This window comes from Rhincodon typus, chromosome 8, assembly GCF_021869965.1.
Source record: "Rhincodon typus isolate 14 chromosome 8, sRhiTyp1.1, whole genome shotgun sequence".
In the NCBI taxonomy this organism is placed as follows: Eukaryota; Metazoa; Chordata; class Chondrichthyes; order Orectolobiformes; family Rhincodontidae; genus Rhincodon; species Rhincodon typus.
The window spans coordinates 43,950,492-43,970,744 of NC_063339.1; the positions used below are offsets into that span (position 1 = coordinate 43,950,492).

General features: G+C 40.7%; 1 protein-coding gene across 3 annotated transcripts in view; it reads left to right on the top strand.

Moving 5' to 3' along the window:
• Window positions 1-19,021, top strand: part of lgals3b (lectin, galactoside binding soluble 3b) — a 20,820-nt gene extending 1,799 nt beyond the window's left edge. For all 3 annotated transcript variants that reach the window (XM_048599788.1, XM_020516024.2, XM_048599789.1), the window contains exons 3-7: window positions 4,034-4,045; window positions 5,717-5,953; window positions 7,880-7,968; window positions 15,899-16,070; window positions 17,049-19,021. In XM_048599788.1, the coding sequence (XP_048455745.1) occupies window positions 4,034-4,045; window positions 5,717-5,953; window positions 7,880-7,968; window positions 15,899-16,070; window positions 17,049-17,198 (660 nt within the window). In that variant the 3' untranslated portion in view covers window positions 17,199-19,021. The remainder of the gene's footprint in view (window positions 1-4,033; window positions 4,046-5,716; window positions 5,954-7,879; window positions 7,969-15,898; window positions 16,071-17,048) is intronic.
• Window positions 19,022-20,253: the final 1,232 nt, after the last annotated feature.

Consider the following 20,253-nt stretch of genomic DNA (forward strand, 5'->3'; position numbering starts at 1 on the left):
GGCCTAGACCCTTCATCAGATGAAGGGTCTAGGCCCGAAACGTCAGCCTTCCTGCTCCTCTGATGCTGCTGGGCCTGCTGTGTTCATCCAGCTCTGCACCTTGTTGTCTTGTAATTGTTTCTAGCAGTTTTTAAAACATTACCAGTGTCTCGGTGCCAGAAGCTGATGGTTGTTCTCTGAATCATTGACTTGAAGTGAGATCTACATCTTAAACTTGTTGCCTTTCGTAAGTAATTGTAGCTGCATTTCTGTTTCTATAGAATGCATTTTCTTAGCACAATTGCTAATAATTTTCATTTTGAAAAAGGTAGCTACAAACCACTAGGTGCAGTGCAGTTTTACTGTGTTGACATTTACAGTGACGCTTATCACATGCATATTCTCGCTATCTGGGACTGTTTGCATTCCAGCAGAGTTAAAGGCATTTGTTTAGTGAATAGCTTCTGTCATTGTACATTAGTTAGCACTTCATATTCTCCAGGACTGTTTGACTTCTGACATCTGTTTAGTTAAATTTAATTTTATTTCATTTCCTGCAGCAAACTTGCGTGGCAGAATTGTAGAAACTTACAGCTCGTAAGGATAGAAACACTGAAAATAGATGCTGGAGTAGGCCATTTGGCCCTTTGTGCCTGCATCACCATTCAATATGATCATGGCTGATCACGTGATTTGTGTCTCACTCCTGCTTTCTCTCCATACCCCTTGATCCCTTTAGCCATAAGGGCCAAGTCCTGAACCTCTTGAATATATCTAACGAACTGGCCCCAACAGCTTTCTGTGGTAGAGACTTCCATAGGTTCACTGCTCTGAGTGAAGAAAATCTTCCTCATCTCCGTCCTGAATGGCTTACTCCTGTGAGGCCTAGTTCTGGACTTTCCCAACATCAGGAACATTCTTCCCGCGTCTAGCCTGTCCAGTCCCATTGGGACTTTGTATGTTTTTATGAGATTTCCCCCCCTCATTCTTCCGAATTCCAGTGAGTGTAAGTCCAGTCGATCCAGTCTTTCTTCATATGCCTGTCCTGCCACCCTAAGAATCAGTCTGGTGAACCTTCGCTGGACTCCCTCAATAGTAAGAATATCCTTCCTCAGACTAGGAGACCAAAACTACACACAGTACTCGAGGTGTGGCCTCACCAAAGGCCCGGTATAACTGCAGCAAGACATCCCTTCTCCTATACTCAAATTCCCTTACAATGAAGGCCAACATACAATTAGCTTTCCTCACGGCCTGCTGTACCTGCGTGCCAGCCTTCAGCAACTGTTCCACCATGACACCCAGGTCTCATTGCACCTCACCTTTTCCTAAAGGCCACCATTCAGATAATAGTCTGCCTTCCTGTTTTTGTGACCAAAGTGGATAACCTCACTTTATTCCATATTAACATTGCATTTACCAAATATTTGCCCAGTTGACCAGTCTGTCCAAGTCACTCTGCATCCTCTTCACAGCACATACTGCCACCCAGCTTGGTGTCATCTGCAAATTTGGAGATATTGCATTCAGTTCCTTCATCCGAAGTGTTAATGTGTATTGTGAACGGCTGCGGTCCCAGCATTCAACCTTTCTGAAAAGGACCCGTTTATTCCAACTTTCTGCTTCCTGTCTGCCAACCAGTTCTCTATCCACATCAATACATTACTTCCGATACCATGAGCTTTAATTTTCCTTACTAATCTCTTGTGTGGACCTTGTCAAAAGTCCAGATGCACAATATCCACTGATTCACCCTTGTCCAGTCTACTGGTCACATCCTCAAAAAATTCCAGAAGATTTGTCAGGCATGATTTCCCTTTAGTGAATCCATGCTGGCTTTGACCGATCTTGTCACTGCTTGCTAAGTTATTACATCCTTAACAATTGACTCTAGCATTGTCCCCACCACTGATGTCAGGGTAACCGGCCTATAACTCCCCATTTTCTTTCCCTCCTTTTTAAAAAGTGGGGTTACATTAGCTACCCTCCAGCCATGGGCACTTATTGAGTTTTGATCCCATTATTTTCCCCAATACTATTTCCTGACTGGTAAGGACTTCTTCATGTTCCTCCTTCATGCTTGACCTTCTGTCCCCTTGCATTTCCAGTTTGACCCATCATGTCAGTGCTGCCTTTAGAAAGGTTGTGCTTAGTTCTACATCCTGCTATTTATTTGTGACCCTGAAAGTTCCTCACTGTTAAGTACCTTTTTAAAATATAATTTGTAAAATCATCTTCCAGTTCCTTTTCAGAGACAGCATTCCAATGTCAACAATGCTATGTGAAAATTAACTCCTGTTTTCCACTCCACATGTTTTCCCAATGATTTTGAATCTATAACTTGTACTTATTGATTCCCTCAGCAGAGAAATTTCCCCACCTAGCTTTTGAGTATCAAAAGCTCCCTAGCTTCAAACTTCTACTTATGTCAGCATCTAACCTTCTGTGTTTCCAGGAATGAAGTCCTAACTTTCACAACCCCTCATCCTCAGTAGCATCCTAGTAGACCTCCTCTACGTTTATTCGCTTTCTGAAGTGTGCTGCCTGGAATTGCTACAATTCTGCAGCAGAGGTTTAACCTAACTTATTCAAGTGTACAACGTTCTGAAGGGGCCTGCCAGGGTGGGTTCTGTGAGGTTGTTTCCTTTGGCTGGCAAATGTAGAACACAGGGACACAATTTCATCTTTGTGTTTCCCACATTTCTCAGTAAACAAGCAGAGGTGCAGCTTTAGTTGAAGTCCTTAATACTTCCTTCTCGTTTCTCTTTCTTTCCATTTATTGCTCTCTTTCTCTTTCAGCCACTGTCTTTCTCTCTCCTTGACCATGTGCAAGAAAACAGAATGCTTCCAAATAACAAATGATTGCTGATTGTTAAATTCCCTTTTGCCCCACACTCCCTTCCAAATGAGCAGTTGCAACTGTTGTTGCTCTGATAACTTTGGTAATGTAATGAAAATGCAGATGTTAATGATATGATGATTTAACACTGAAGTTCGTCTTCATGTGCTATCGCATCACTGAGAAGAAAGGATGGAATAACCTATACTGGAGAGGTGTGCTACAGAGATCAGAACCGTATATAATGTTGCATAAAGAAAAGTTTGTTGGAACTCCTGGAAGTCAGACAATACAAACATTAGGAGCAGAATTCAGCCTGTTGAGCCTGCTGTGCCGTTCAGTAGGATTATGGCTGGCCTGTTTGTTTCGAATTCCACATTCCCATCTATTACGATAACCCTTAAATGCCTTGCCTGAAAAAAGTCTATCTCTGCCTTAAAAAATATTCAAGCACTCCAGTTCCACTACCAGAGAGTTACAAAGTCATACGGCCTTCTGAGAAACAAAGATTCTCCTCATCTCTGTCCAACAAATGGTGACATCTAATTTTAAAACCATGTCCTCCCATTGCTCTATTCACCCATAGGAGGAAACATAACTTCCATGTCCACCTTGTTAAGACCATTCAGGATTTTATATACTTCAATCAAATCATCTCTCGCTGTCCTAAACATCAGTAGAAAGAAGCCCATTCTATCCAACAACATGTCACTGTTGGCTAAACCAGAGACCTGGATGTGCACACTATGTGGAAACAGTACAATTTAAAGGAGCAACCTGTCAGCAGTGCAGGATAGAACCTCCAAGTCCCAAACCTTATTTCAGCCTAATGCATGAGGTCCGATAAACTAGGGATGGTTTCAGTAAGAGTAAAAGTGCAATTGGCCTGCCGGTTTAATCTGAGAGTCACCATCTCTCAGATTAAGGGAGAGGTTGAGAAGGAGAGTCTATCAGTAAAGACAGACCAAATTAACTTTCATGTTTATCATATTTGGAAGTTATTAGCCTAGTTTTTTGCCCACAATTTTATTTATGTTATAGTTCAATTCTAAAATTTAGAATTTATTTCTTAGTTGCAAAAATTAATTTTGATTTGATTTATTACTGTCACGTGTACTAAGGTACATTGAAAACTGTTATCTTGCGTCCTTTACAGACAGATTGTACTATACAAGTGCATCAGAGTAATTTTAACATGTCATCTTTGTTTTTCAGGAAGAATTATCTGTAAGTATATACGTGTAGATTTCTGCCAAGTCAAACACCAGGTACAACTTCAAAAGACAGAGCCTTAACAATTGATATTGATGCAGACTTTGTGGAAATAATACTTTACAAGTACTTTCAAAAAGTTTTCTATTTTAGTGATTTAATCTGTTATGCCCTTTGTCTTTTTTCCTCCAATTTTGTGCTGATTTTCTCTGCCTTCCATGTGTGCTCCATCATGGTGATTACAGCTGTGAGTATTGGCAGGCTACATCTTGCATGATTTTTTTCTTCACCCATCCACGTCTCCACGCAACCTCCGCCCCCCCCCCCCCCCCCCCCGACCCCATCACTACCTGACATAAAATTAGAGAAAGCTGTGATCCGCTGAGCAGATGACCTACTGCTCATCAAATGGTTAATTTGACAGAAATAAAACTTGTTCCGCCAGAGGGTAGTGGGAGGTTGAAACTAGCAAGAACTGAGCAGCACTGGACATTCCAAAATAGACAGGGATGTGGGGTGTGGTTAGGAGCTGATGATTGTACTGACTAGAATGAGCTACAGAGGAGTAACAAATCAGACCTGTGTCACATTAGCAAGTGGATTGCGCATTATTTGATGCTCAGGTCATAAGGAGACCGTATTTGGTTGTTATGACTTTTTTTTGTCAAATTCCAATTTGATATCTTGAGAATTTAAGGTCTTTACCAATGTTTTAAAGTTCCTATTATTGATCCAGTCAATTTTTCTATGAAAAGCACAAACAAATCAACTTATTTGTAATTAAATCTATTTAATTCAGCACATTCAGAGTCATTGGAGCATGGAATTTTGATGTTTATGAGCATGTAGGTTCCCCCGGGCCCCACTATTTGTGCGTCAATTAATTGCTTCTGCAAACATTATTCATCTTTCACTGATACAGGGTCTATTCCTTTTTTCTCATTTGTGTTGCTTCAATGTTGTCTGGTCATTCAGTCCTTGATGAGAGTCTTCCCTCCTACATTCATCTTTCAAAAGTCCAATTTCATTCACCCTCACCACTCCTCCGCACTCCTCCCTCACTGCTCTCCTTTCAAAGTTGCAAACTGTCATTTTTAAAGAATTTATTAGTCATCAAAGCTCCATGAGAATGAAAGGGCAGCACTCAGGGGTTTTGATGGGGAGGGGTGGGGAATGGTACTGTAAATACCAATCTATTGAGTTCATGCTCCATGAGCTAACATACGGAGATCTTGTTTTTTTTCAATTCTCCGACAGAGGATTTGTTCATATGGTGGACATATATTTGACTGAGAATGTTCTGATTTACAAAACTCAATTTAAGAAGTGGATCAGACTCATTGATGTGATTGCCTTACCCCAAAGCTATGTTTAAAGTTTGATGGATAAAAGTTGTGCTGTGCAAGTTATATGGTCATCAAAAATAGCCAAGGACAAAGCTGATTCCCATCCTTGCCCAATGCCAACATATGTACCCTTTGCCACACTCGGGGAAATAGGAAAGTTAGTTGTCCTTGTTACCTTCCATCTTAAATGTGAATGAACTTATGTGGCCAAATGTTATCCAGATGAGATGAAATCTCTTCTCTGAAAAAGCATTAAACAGAGGATCTTTCTGGTCTGTCTTTCTGTGTTCCATGCACCAAGAGATGAGCTATTGGGCAACTATCTCACTTTATCTTTTAGTTGGAAGATGCTTTGGGTCCTGATTTTTCAAATGCTAACAAACTCCATTCTGGTGGTGTAAATCCACAACCTGGATGGCCAGCCCCACAGCCTGGATGGCCAGCCCCACAGCCTGGATGGCCAGCCCCACAGCCTGGAACCTGGCCTGGACAAGAAGGCCCATATGCTCCCCCTATGCCTGCTCCTTTTGGTTCACCTGGAGCCCCTAATCAGCCTGGTCAAGGAGGCACTGCATTGGTAAGTATTGATCTTTTGAATTAAATAAATAGCGCATATTATGAATTCAAGAAGTGGTAAAACTTGTTTTCAGTGTGAACTATCTGTAAATGAAATTGAGAATCTTTAAATCGCCAGTGTTTTAGACTTGTGCAGTTTTTTAGCTACGTTTTGAATATGGATCAAATTTCCATTTGATTCTCTTGGTCTTACTACAAACTAGAAAACATTACAAGAAACTTCACAAAGCTGCTGAGGGAAGTAAATAGATAAATAGCTGTTGCAGAAGAGTTAGGAAAAGTCACTGTAAGCTGAGTTGGAAAAGTGTATTTTGAGAAGATTTTAAATAGACGTGGCAAAGTGGTTGTAGAACTGAAATGTGACAATATATGAGGTAGTGAATGAATGCTTGCACTTCCCCACAGACTTTCTATGATATTTTTCACTCAAACTTACTTTAACTGAAGAATCAATTCATCACAACACTCTCTCCCAGAGAGTCTGAAACCTGTGTGAACAGAACAAACAATTGAGTATCTCCTTAACCAATCAAATTGTAGATTTGTTAAGTAAATAGTTAGCAGTCTAAACCAGGAATAGACAGAATATTGAATTCAATGTCAAATCGGATATAGAAAGTAAGAGGAAGAGAAAGATTGGATGAAGGCAAATACAAATTAAAACGCTGTTTTTAAATCCAACAGTAATTAAGATCTGAAATAATATATAAGTTACACACTGCGAAGCAGGTCATTCCTCCCAGTCAATCTATGTCGTCATTTATTCTCCACCCGAGTTGCCTTACCATTCTTTCCTCATCTAATTCTTCCCTCACTTCTCCCCCAAATGCATGTCTAGTTTCCTCTTAAATGCATCCATGCTATCCACTCCAGCTATTCCCTTTTGTAGTAAGTTGCATTGTTCTTTGTGTAAATAAGCCTGATGAAAGTTCTGAATGATCCTCCACACTTTTAAAAGTTCGTTTTTAATACTAAAGGAAAGAAAAGGATTGATTTCTTTGGCATCTTGTGATCAATTGAGTACTTACAAAATATCATAATAAAGAGGTTGTTTAGCAGTAATTAAGATTTTTTTAAATTCCAACTTTTCACTTGTACTGAAATAGTCATGCCCTAATTTCTGTGAGTTAACTGGATATACGTAGCACACACCGCAAATTCACACTTGCATTTCTTTCAATGTAAGTGCCTCAGCAAGATAACAATATGGTGCACTTTCTGGAGAAACAGGGAAACTGACAGCAACTTCCCAATTTCCATGTTTAACATCATATTTAGCTGCAGTCTAATTTGTACTTCAGAAATGATGAGTGTTGTTCTCACTATTAACTGTACAAAGCAATCTAGCCCGTTAAGAATGTACTACATAGATTTACCCAGAATGCTGTTAGGAAAGGAAGCTATAGTTATGAGAAACCCTTCAAGATAATGAAGATATTTTATTGGACCTCTCTTGTGTTGGAAATATTCTCTTGCACTTAATTGGCTATCTGGAATTAGGCATGAATTATGGTCACAAAGGTGTGCCACTGTATGATGAACAGAGCAATACAGGTGGGATGAGTCATTTTATTATTGGAAAGGGAGGAGAGAATTGTGCTTGCAGCTGGATTTGTCATTTTATTTTGGGGTAGAAACACACTGGGACCATTTGCATTGCCTGCCAATTGGACATTTTCTAATCTTAAACGATGTGCATGCACCTTCCTTCAGTGTTAAAGAAATTACTTTGCCAATCTGATTAAAAACTCCAACATACGTTGGCTTTTATTTAGTGTCTGAATGCAGACTGGCGCATTAATGGGATGTATTTGGCAGACTGTAAAACTAGAAATTCTGTGGCGTAAATGGAATATTGATAGAATTGCAACTCTTGAATCTTTCTATTTCCAATTTCATGTTTTTTGTTTTCACCTGATATTTCCAGCCAGTGCCTTATGATCTTCCTATACCAGGAGGTTGGCAGCCACAGAGAATGGTCAAGATAGTTGGAACTGTCAAAATGAATGCTGAAAAGTAAGTTTTTTTTTGATATGGCTGAAACCTTTTTAAAATTTACTTAACATTGCACCAATAGTACACTTCCAGCTTGTATGAGGGTATTAGCCAATTGTTTGTTCCCCACATGATATTAAAAATATGAGGACTACACCACCTGCAGGTGCTTGTTTTTGTTAGAACACATTTGTGTGGATTTTGTGATTTTGTAATTTTTTATTCTCTTAGCCACTCTTGATATTTGAACTTGACCATTAGTCTTGATTTCAATTTTGGCCCTTGGAAATCCTGGATGGAACTCCAGTTGCAGGACCAGGAAATCATTTGGAAGTTGAATTCTGGCTGTGTTTTCTGTCCTACCATTTTCAAGAGGAGTGGCTTCTGAGTGAAATGGAACTGATGTGAGGCCCAAAGAAAGGGCACAAAACTTTTAACTGCCAGAGGCCTTCAAACCTGAAAAACTTCACAGTAAAATTCCTTACTGATCTCTGCAGATTGAATGACAGGTTGAACAATGGCTTGCATTCCATTAGGCCTTATTTGTGCCTTCCCTCCATTATTCATTGGCATGGCAACACCGCAACATTCTGAGCCTTGATCAGGAAAATTCCACTTTGTACACGCAAACGTACGATGTGTTTTGCCTAACATTGAAATTACCCAGTCTTTGCAAAGAGAACAGAATCTACAACAAGAGAAATTTGTAAATTTTACTCTGTCACATTTTGACCATGGAGCAGGACTCTGGAATTTTTAGCCCTGGATTTATGTCTGCACTGATCAGTGGAATGATAGGCTTTCAGTGGCTGTCAGATCGTGAAGGTTGTATGAGAGGCAGCAGCACAAATAGTGGACAGCAGTTTCTGGAAGCTACTCCACTTTTCAATAAGCTTTTGTTGAATAGTGTCAGGTGTCAATATTTTTTAACTGCCTTCCAATACACATACGTTTCGTGTTTTCCATTTTTTGCATGTTTTTCTTCTACACTATGAGGAAAGATTGGATAGGTTGGAATTGTTTTCTTTGGAGTAGCGAAGCTTGAGAGAGGATCTGAGAGAGATGTATAAGATTAGGAGGAGCATTAATAGGGTGGATAGGAATGTATTTCTTCCATTTGTAGAGTGCTCAATAACTGAGGGATGAAGATTTAAGGTAAGTGGTAGAAGGCTAAGAGGAGAGTTCAAGAGAATTATTTCCACTGAGAGTGGTAGTCTGGAACTCAATACCTGAAAGGATGGTTGAATCAGAAACTCTTGGTACACTTGGGCAAATTTAGATATTCAGTTATGTGACCATAGCCTCCATAGCTTTAAGCCAAAAGCTGAAAGATGGGATAAGTGTCATCAGATCTTCGATCAGCATGAGAAAATTTGGGTTGTATAGCCTCCTTGGGGGTGCTGTAAATACAGGGGCGAAATCCAGTTGTTGTTGTCCAAATTGGAAACCAAGGACATAAATAGGACTGGAAAGGAGATCTTGCTGAGATGATTTGAACAGTTGGGAGCTAAATTAAAAGGCAGAACCTCCAAGGTGTTAATCTCTGGAATACTTTCCAAGCCACTGGCAAAGAGTAAATACTGTCAAGGAGTTAACTAAATGGTTCAGAGGTTGGTGTGGGAGGAATGGCTTTGAGTTCATGTGGCACTGACACCAGTAATGAGGCAAAAGAGAGCTGTTCTGGTGGGATGGGCTTCACTTGATCCATGTTTGGACCTGTGTGTTGATGAACTGAATAGTGGGGGCTGCAGAGAGGATTTTAAACTAAATAGGAAGGGTGTAAGGTTCTGGAGACGGGCTGTATAGGCTTACAAAGCAAAAGCAAATAGCAGCATTGTAAGGCAGCTACTTGGGTAAAAATACCCAGAGTGAGACAAATGTGAAAAATACAGCAAATAGCGTTAAAGGAGAAAACGCAGTAAAAAGGCAAAAATAGTAGCTCTTTACTTTAATTCACATAGTATTTGAGACAAAATATGTGAAGTAATAGTGCAAATAGAGGTTAATGGGCTACATCCCTCTAACTTTTCTGGTCACTGCATGTATGACAGCAGCTCCTAGACCCAGAAGTCATTGCATCTGCGTGCTGATTGGTGGCACAGACCATCTGAGCCATCGTGCTACGGCGCAGCTTCGACCATAAGATCTAGAAGCAGAATTAAGCTATTCGGCCCATCAAGTCTGCTCTGCCATTTGATCATGGCTGTTATGTTTCTCAAACCCATTCCCTGCCTTCTCCCCATACCCTTTGATCACCTGCTGAATTAAGAACCTAACCATCTGTGTTAAATACTGAATGACTTGGCCTCCACAGCCCCCTCTATCATCAGTAGGTGACAGAGGTTAACCACCCTATGGCTGAAGAAATTCCTCATCTCAATTGTAAAGGGTCATCCCTTCACTCTGAGGCTATGCCCTCAGATCCTAGTCTCTCCTACCAGTGGAAACATCTTCTCCAAGTCCACTGTATTCAAGCCTCTCAGTATTCTATAGCTTTCAATGAGATCTCCCCCTCATCCTTGTGTACCATCTTAACGTGCACTTGTATTCCATCCCTCTTGAAATGAATGCGAACATTTCTTTGTCTTTCTAACTGCCACGTGCATGTTAACCTGAAGAGAATCCTGAACTCTGAAGCACAAAGGGACTTGGGAGTCTGATTGCTGAAGCCTTTCCCCATTTAGACAATGGTCTACGCCTCTATACCTCCCATCAAAGTGCGTGACCTCACACTTTCCCACATTGCATTCCATCTCCCACTTCTTTGTCCATTCTCTTAACCTGTTTATATCCTTTTGTAACCTCACCACTTCTGCAACATTTCCTCAATACTACCTGTCTCTCCACCTATCTTCGTATCATCTGCAAACTCAGCGACAGTGCTCTCAGCTCCTTCTTTCAGATCGTTAACGCATGACGTGAATAGTTGTGGTCCCAACACTGACCCCTGTGGAACTCCACTTGTCACCAGCTGCCATCCTTAAAATAAATCTTTATATTCCTATTCTCTGCCTTCTGCAAGTGAGCCAGGTGAGGAGCGAGGAATTAGATCATCCTCTTTATTCAGCCAGCTGGTTTCAAGAAGGTTTACAAAACAAAGGGTCCCTTTCCTCATGGATATCTTTCCCAATTCCATTGTATTCTTATTTTTTAAGAAGTAGACTTTCTTAAGTTAATCAAAGAGTGAGTCTGTTAGTTTAAAAAAAAATGCAAGGAAATACAAAATACCGCAATATACACATAAGATTAGAAACAAGAAATTAATAAAAAAGATACCAGTTAAAAAGGGCATACAAATTGGTCTTTTTTTTAATCCTTGAGAGTAGTGGTGAAATGTAGTGGCTGTTAAGTTGGGTGATTATGGTAGCGTTGACTGTGGAAGTTAAACAGTTGATTTAAAGATTCTGTATTCTGCAGGTTTGCTGAGAGGAGTTATCCTGCTTCCTGTTTGACTGCCATGTTTGACTATGACTTGTGTGCGAGAGAGAAAATGTTTCCACCTTTTCCTTTATGCATGGATGTATAATCAATGTTCTCCAGCTGTAATCTTTGCAGCATGCTCTAACCCAGTACCACTAGAACACTAAACTAGTTCAAATACACTAATGATGCTTTTGGTTTTCAACTCCTCTCGTGTATTCCCAGCAGGTGGGTAGGGGCCTGATTGGATAAGCTGAAGGAGTAAGCATGAGAGAGATGAGGGAATTAAAAGCAAAAAGAACTTTTCAGTGTGTTGAAGAGAGACAGGAAATAATTTCCTTGCTTTGGAATTATATTAAAAGAAAATGTTTTTGGAATTGTGTTTCCCTCATTGAGGAGGGATGGGACTGTTTCCAGCAGAAAAGAATGTACAAAAAATGATTCTGGAGATGAGTGAAATGGCAGGGGAGTGGGGTTAGCTGAGTGACAATTGCAGAGAGCCCACACAGACGGAGAAGCTGAATGGCTGCTCTCTGAGCTGTTCCTACTCTAGGGCTAAGATCTTTTGTCCTATGTGAGTTAATACATGTAGAAAGCTGCTAAATTAATCCTTCTCCTCCTCCGCCTTCACCCCTTCACACCACTTTGTTGTAGTGTTGCTCATTCATTCTCCTGTTGCCACTAGAGCTGCCATTGGAACTTCTAGGAGGTGAAATAAGGAAGTAACCAATTCCAGTGCACTTTTTATGGCGGTTTTCTATAGCTGCAATGAACTTATTATTTGCTCTATTAATATCCCTTGTACAAAAAGCTTTGATGCCAAAAATGTATATTTTGTATATACGAGAGACTGACCACTGATGTTGCTGCACACCCTTGGATACTGATCTTAAAGCCTACATGATGCTACATTGCCCTTCAATCAGAAGCTCTTTTATATTTAGGATCTCATGACCACAAAGCTGTGGGCAGTTTTCTCCTGTGCTGGGAGTTTGGTGCAGCTGTGTGTACATGCCACTCCTAACTCCTTGTATTTTGTTGCGTCATATCCTTCCTGATGCTGTCTAATTTTGTCCCAGTAAAAGTCTGGCCAGTGTGTGGATGTGATAAAGCAGCTGATACAGAAAGTGACGTTCAAGAGTTTAGAAAATAGGCAGTACCAGGCCCCAGGAGTTCCTTCATCTTCCTTATCATGATCATCAGAGTCAACAAGGAAGAAATTTGTGTCTTATTTCCCTGATTCAGTTAGATCCCTCCTCATCCTTCTAAACTCCAATGAGTATAGTCCCAGAGTCCTCAAATGTTCCTCATATGTTAAGCTTTTCATTCCTGGGATCATTCTCGTGAACCTCCTCTGAACCTGCTCCAGGGCCAGTACCTCCTTCCTGAGATATGGGGCCCAAAACTGCATACAGTACTCCAAATGTGGCCTGACCAGAGCCTTGTAAAGCCTCAGTAGTACATCCCTGCTTTTATATTCAAGTCCTCTCAAAATAAATGCCAACATTGCACTTGCCTTCCTGACTACTGACTCAACCTGCAAGTTTATCTTGAGAGAGTCCTGGACTAGAACTCCCAAGTCTCTTTGCACCTCAGACTTCTGAATTTTCTCCCCATTTAGAAAATAGTCCATGCTTTTATTCTTACCAAAGTGCATGACCTCTCACTTTCCCACGTTGTGCTCCATCTGCCACTTCTTTGCCCACTCTCCTAAACCTGTCCAAATCCTTCTGTAGCCTTTTGTGCATTGCAGGTAATTGACATTCAAATCTTGAGGGGTCTGGGGTGGTAGTGAGCACGTCCACGGATAGCCATAATCCATAGGATCTTTAGTTAATATGTTAATTATTTGAGAGCATAACAGAAGTTTAGTTACTTAACTCTTCCTTTGAGCCTGAAGAGTGTACTAGTCAGAAGAGAGATGTGGAAAGTGGTAGGTGCAATAATTTGTACTTCCTAATCATGTCATTGAATTTTTGTGCCACTGGTTCGCACTCCCAGGAGTGTGGAGTTGGCACTTCCTGCCAGTGCTACGTTCTCCACATCGGACGACTAGTATTTTTGTGGTCACCTGGCATGGACATCCCAATGGTCTGTGTCGCTTGAGTTTAACTTTATCCAGGAGGGTTTGGAAGTCTGTTTCCAAGAAATTACAGCCTTTTCTTTGTCTATCCCTATTTTGTCCTAGTGTATGGTTTAGCTACCACCTGTGTTACACATTTACAGAAAGGCAGTGATGAGATAAGAAGTTGAGTTAGCTGATATTCAGCTAAGTCAGCAAATCATAGTTCCTTAATCAGATGCTGACTTCCCCACATACTTCTTCAATCTTCAGCCAGAACTGGCTTTTAAAGGCTGTACATTCATTTCTATGCAGCCATGTACATTTCTCCTGTTTTCATGTGTTTTGTGTGAATCCCTACAACAATGGATGTGCAAGTGAACAGTCCAAGGAAATTCTCATGTAAATGTCCCTGAAGAATATCTGAGGCCACGATATCTAATGCAGAGAAGTTTGGACATGCAATCCAGGTCCGTCCGTTCCTGTGCGGTGTGCTGCCTTTTGCTGTCTATTCTGTTCCTTTTGTTCCCCTTCCGTAAAGGCATTACCTCACACTTCTCTGAATTGAATTCCATTTGCCACATTTTTGCCCACCAGACCAGCATATGGATATCCTGCTGCAGATTGCAGCTTTCTTCCTTACAGCCAGTTGCGTACCATCCGCGAACATCTTGAATCTTTTTCTTAAATGGAGCATCATTGAGTCTTAGTCATTGACATGTGCCATAAAAAGACATAACCTGACACTGAGAAGGATCTTGGGGTGCAGTGGCCATGTCCCTGTCTCTGGGCCAAGCTTCCCAGGTGTGTGTCCTAACATGTCTGAACAGGTTGAGTTTAAAAATATCAACTTCGTGTTGAGCCCCGCAGAATGCTCATCAGGGTATTTTTAATCAACCTGTTCAGAGATGTTACGTACATAACTCTGGTGCAAGTGGAACTTGGCTTCGAGATCGGGACATTACCACTATGCCGCAAGAACCCCCAGAATGCTCCTAGAAATAGCCTTCCTGTCACTGAAACACCTGTCAACCATTATCATTTGAGACAACAAGGTGCAGGGCTGGATGAACACAGCAGGCCAAGCAGCATCACAGGAGCAGAGAGGCTGACGTTTCGGGCCTAGACCCTTCTTTGCTTCCTGCTACTGAGCTGATTTTGAATCTAATTTGTCACTTGCCAATGCATCTAATAAGTTTTTAATATCCTGACTAGTTTGCTACGTGAAATCTTCTCAAAAGGCTTTGCTAAAGTCCGTGAAAAAAAATCAAACATACTGTCCTCGTCGACACTTCTCATTACCTCCCCAGAAAAATATTCAAACACACAAATGAGACGTGACCTTAATAAGTCCATTTAAATGTCCCTAACTAATCCGTGCCTTTTCAAATATTTCCTCTCACTGGGTTAATCCCATCCAATTTTCACACTCAATCTGATTAATTTCTGCATCATTCCCCTCTTTTGTAAAGGCCAAAGCAATGTATTCATTGACAATCATACCCTGTGTTTTTCATGTCTACATGCAGGTGAATTTTTGGTTTCCAATTAGTCCTCCTCTTTCTTTCATTATCCTGTTCTTCTTTATATATTTTCACAATGTCTGAGACTTTGCTTTGTTTTCTGCCAGTGCGTTTTCAGGACTCAATATAACTGCCCAGCTTTCACTTTTTTACCTCGCAATTTTACACACAATGCTGAAATATAAACCATTGTGACTTTACAAGAGACAGATTGCTTCATTTTGTTCTCCCTCAGATATGTAATTCGAGTGAAAGATATATTCGTTCATTAAATAAACACATTTAGAAGTTAAAGACTGTATTAAATGAAAACAAGGTATAAAAATTGCTAAAAGAAAACAATGAACTCGAGAGTTGGGAACGGTTTAGAAATCCGCAAAAGAGGACCAAGGGATTGATTAAGAACGAGTAAATAGAGTATGAGCATAGGTTTGTGGGAAACATAAGAACTGACTGTAAATGTTTCTACAGGTATGTGAAGAGAAAAATATTGGTGAAAATTAATGTAGGTGCCTTGTAAATGTCAATTTACAATATGAATTATCATAGTAGTAGGGGTTTTTTTTGCCATTACTGCTTTGCTCCTAATGGGGAGCGCTGGTGGGGAGATAAAAGCTGAGGCAGATTTCTGCCGTCAGGGTTGGGACGATTGGTGGAGTTGGTGTCCATGATGTCAGGGAAGTGTTGTAAGTTCATGATGTGCCACCTTTCTCAGGACAGTCACTAAACTGCAACACTCTCTTCATTCAATATCAATCAGAAAATTTTTGCTAGTTTCCCAGTTAGTTGAATGAAGAATGACGTAGGGTTATTCTGATCAGATTAGGTGAAAAGTGGTCAGAAGAGGCTTAGGTGGAGAGTAGATGCTGGGTTGATCTATTTAGATGAAGCAGCGGTTTCTGTGCCGTAAGTTCCGCTTAATGTTTCTCTAATTTTATTTTCACAGATTTGTCATTGATGTGTACTCTGGCCAGGATATTGTGTTTCATTTCAGCGCTCGTTTTAGGGAGGCTGGCTTTCATCAAGTAATGGTTCGTAATTGCAGGATTGGTAATGCTTGGGGTGGAGAAGAAAGGGATGCACCAAAGTTTCCGTTCAAATATGGAGAACGATTTGAAGTAAGTGAAATATTCCTATTCCTGATGGGTCCCAGTGAAATGCAACACTATCCCTGAGGAAGTGTTACAAGTGCGCCTTAATTTTCTTTTAAATTAGTGCAGATAAAAGATCTGAAACTGAGCATAGGAAGCTGTTATTCTAGGGATTTTCTAGGACCGACTGTTGTGCAACTCTGCCCTTTCATTATATATTGGAGTCATTACACATTTATGCCAGCCCCTCAGAGCAGATTCTAATATAGCTGTAGCTGTCTCAAAGCTGAAACATCCAAAGACCCAAGAGCCGCATTGAAAGGGCCGTGGGCTCCTGCATGGTACAAAAAGTCTTGCCTGATATGAAGGTGAAAGCTGAATGTTGTCTAGGTCTTGCTGCATTTGGACATAGACTGTTTCAGTATCAGAGGAGTTGGCCTTGTGCAATAATCAGCAATCTTCCCCACTTTCGACTTTCTGACAGAGGGAATGTCACCAGTGAGGAGTTGAAACGTTCTCGCCCTGATTCCCACTGAGTCCAGTTTTGCTGGGTCTCCTTGATGCCAGACTCTGCCAAAATGCTGTCTTCGTGTCATGCATAGTCATTTTTGCCTCCCCACTAGGATTCGGTCCCTTCGATCATGCTTGAACCAAAGCCGTAATGAGGTCAGAAGCTGAGTGGCTCTGGCGGAACCCAAACTGTGCAGCAGTGAGCAGGTTATTGCTAAGCAGGTGTTTATTGGCATTGTCTACAACCTCCCTTCCCTTTGCTGATCATTGAGAGTAGACTGATAAGAGTATCAAATTTGTTCTGCCTTTCATGGACAGCATCTACTTGGGCCATTATCCACATTGCTGGGTACTTTTAAATGGAAGATTGGAAGGATCTAAATGGAGTATATTGGTCCTTTAACACAGCAAATTGAAATAAAATTGAATTCAACTGTGAGTATTCAACAAAGAGAAGTTATGTTTGTAAAATTAATTTATTTTTAATTTCTCCAGGTTCTGATTCTTGGTGAACCAAACCAATATAAGGTGGCTGTGAACAATCAACATTTGTTGGAGTTCCAGCATCGTTATAAAACTTTGCAAGATGTTACGAAGGTTTCCATCTATGGTGAAATTGATCTACATGCAGTGTTCGTGATGTAAATGCCAAAAAGTTATTTGAATATTATTACCAGCACTTCCTGAATATATCCATCTATATTTTTCAGTTAATTATTTACTATTGAAACTAATGGTTGATTTGGATTGATTAGAAAGCTGTAACGTAATTGAGTATTCTGATGGATTCCCAAATTTAGAATGAAACATTTTATTATTTGCAATACTGCTGTCACTAAATTTGTCGGAGAATCCAGGAAGTTGTAAAAACAGGCCATCCAGACCATTGAGTCAATGGCAGTATTTTCCCCAAATGAAATGGCTTACTTTTCCCACTTTGTACTTGTTTCATTACTCTTTAATGCTCCCTTTTTTCAAGCAATATCTAATTGCTTTCACAATAACTCATAGACTTTTCTTCATGATTATGAAGGTCACATTTCACACAATATTTTTTTCCACCCCCTATTTTTCTTGTGTTTGCATTTAAACTTGTCTGCTCTAGTAATTTATCAACCAATACAATCAATTTGTTATTACTTATCTTTATTGTTAACCCTATAAGACCTTGAACATCCTATCTTAATAATTGGAAATGAAACCTGGCATCATTTCAGTGAATTTATGCTGCATATCTTCCCATACTTTCATATCTTTGCAACTACACACAGTACTCCACCTACAGCTTAAATAGCAATGCATTTGTTCATCCAAAGTCCTCAGATTATTGCAGCTAGAGCTGACTCCACCACAGCTATTCTTTTCTGTAATGTATGAAGCTTTGTAACTTTGTGTAGCCCATCATGGTACCATGACTTCAGTGTTTTCCAAATGTAGCATCATCCAAATATGCCTTGTGTGACTGAATATCTGAGTGCAGTAATGGCCCAGAATTTCCAATGGCCAGAGTGCTCCTTTGACAGCAATATGTTAGTTGTGCCAGGACCACGCAGAAATTCCAATGCAGCTAACTCTAAAGGGAATGCCCTGGAAATTCAAAGTTCTGATCGGTAAATCCCCTGTATCTGGAGCACTCCAAAAAGATGCTCTTTGAATTCAGAATTCAGAGGGTTCCAACTCACCTAAGCTTAATAGCTCCCCAGGAAAGTTTGGAGGATTAAAAACCGACTCTAACTTCTGGGTAACTATTAAACTGAATCCCTGACTAATCACTGCCACCCCCATCTACGCTCTCCAATCCTTAGGGTCCCCTTCAATCTGACATTCCACACAATCCCAGCCTGATCCTGCCAGGCTGATAACCATCCTGCGTCATTACGCAAACTACTCGAAGCATTCATCGAGTTAGCTGGCACCCAGCTCTGCCTCAGCCAACTGGCACCTTGCCCCTAGACCCACCTCCAACTCAAATGCCCCTCAACGTCTCACCTACCTGCCACTGTACCCCCTAAACCACCTGGCGATGACCAAACCCCCACCCCCACCCCCACCCCCCTATCACCTTCATATATTAGCTACCCACTCTCTTACCCATTTCCCTCCCATCCCAAACGTTTACCTTTCCTCATTCACTGTCATGGTGACTTTGGAGCCTTGAATAATCCAGCAATAAGCACAATAAGAAAGGAGTGAGTTTTGACTTGCCAGTCTGCTCCTGTGACAAGTGGAACTCTCCCCGGTTTCCACTGACGCATGCATTTGGGAGTGGCCAGACTCTGAAATCTAGCCAGATAAACCGTCAATAGATAAATAGGTGACAAATGGAGAGAAATGGTCAATCAAACCCAGTCTGACTCTAATCTGAAAATCTGGGCCAGTTCTGTGACTTAAAATTAAGGAATTGATCATGTGTATAGATTGACCAAACTTTATGTTTGCTGACCTAATAAATAAAATTGAGCAAAGTATATTGTGTGTGTACGTGTTAACACCAAAGCTGAAGGGGTACGCTGTCATTCTAATCCCACGACTGCACTTCCTCAAATAATCAAGCTGACCAATGAAATACCTTCTCTATGTCAGGTTTCAAACAAGATCTATCAAACAAGTTTCTTAATAAACATAATTATTGAGTTTATTATCAAAACAGAACTTCTTCAGTGAAGATACCATAATTGGTTAAGATACATGGTCAGTAATGTAGTAGTTGAAACATATATCCCTCCTAAATGTTCCCAAAATACACACAAACCACACACTTCTCAGGGGAAAAAACAGTTTGAGCAGTGTGTGTTTTTCAAGAAAGCCAATGGGTTATTATCATTGAAGACAAAGGATAAAGCGTAGAATGTTATAGATTCTGTTGCTGTGATGTTTTGGCACTGAGACAAGTCACTAATCATGCACTAAATTCAGCAAGTCTGGTAGTATCTGTGCCAGGAGAAACACAGTTAATGCTTCAAATCTATATAACTCTTCTGTGTGCCGGAGAATTGGCTGTCCATAATATCTGGTGCATTCAGTTGTTTTTTTTGATATCACCGGGGAGTGAATTGAATGGGCTCAAGACTGGCATCTGTAATGCTGGAGGCAGCTGAGGTGGATCACGCGGCACTTTTGTCTGAAGATTGTTGCAAGTGTTTCAGCCTTATCTTTTGTACTGATGTTTTGGACTGTTCCATCATTGGCCTTGGGCATATTTGTGGAGCCTCCTCCAGTGAGTTGTTTAATTGTCCACAACCATCCATGACTGGATGTGGGAGATCTGCAGAGCTTAGATCCAATCCGTTAGTTGTGAAATCGCTTAGCTCTGTTTATTATTTGCTGCTTATGCTGTGTGGCACACATGCAGGCTTGCTTTGTCGCTTCCCAGGATGACACCTCATTTTTAGGAATGCCTATTGCTTCTCCTGATATAACTTCCTGCACTTTACATTGAGCCAGTGTTGATCCCCTGGCCTGATCATAATCGTAGAGTGGGGAATGTGTGGGGCCCTGAGTTTGCAGATTGTGTTGATTATGCCGTTGTTATTGATGACCCACAGCACCTTATGGATGCCCAGTTTTGAGTTGCTAGATTTGTTTGAGGTCTGTCCATTTAACGTGATGATGGGGTGTATTCTTCTTGTGAAGACAGGACTTTGTCTTCACAAAGACTGTGCCATGGTTACTCGTAGCGATAGTGTCATGGACGGATGCA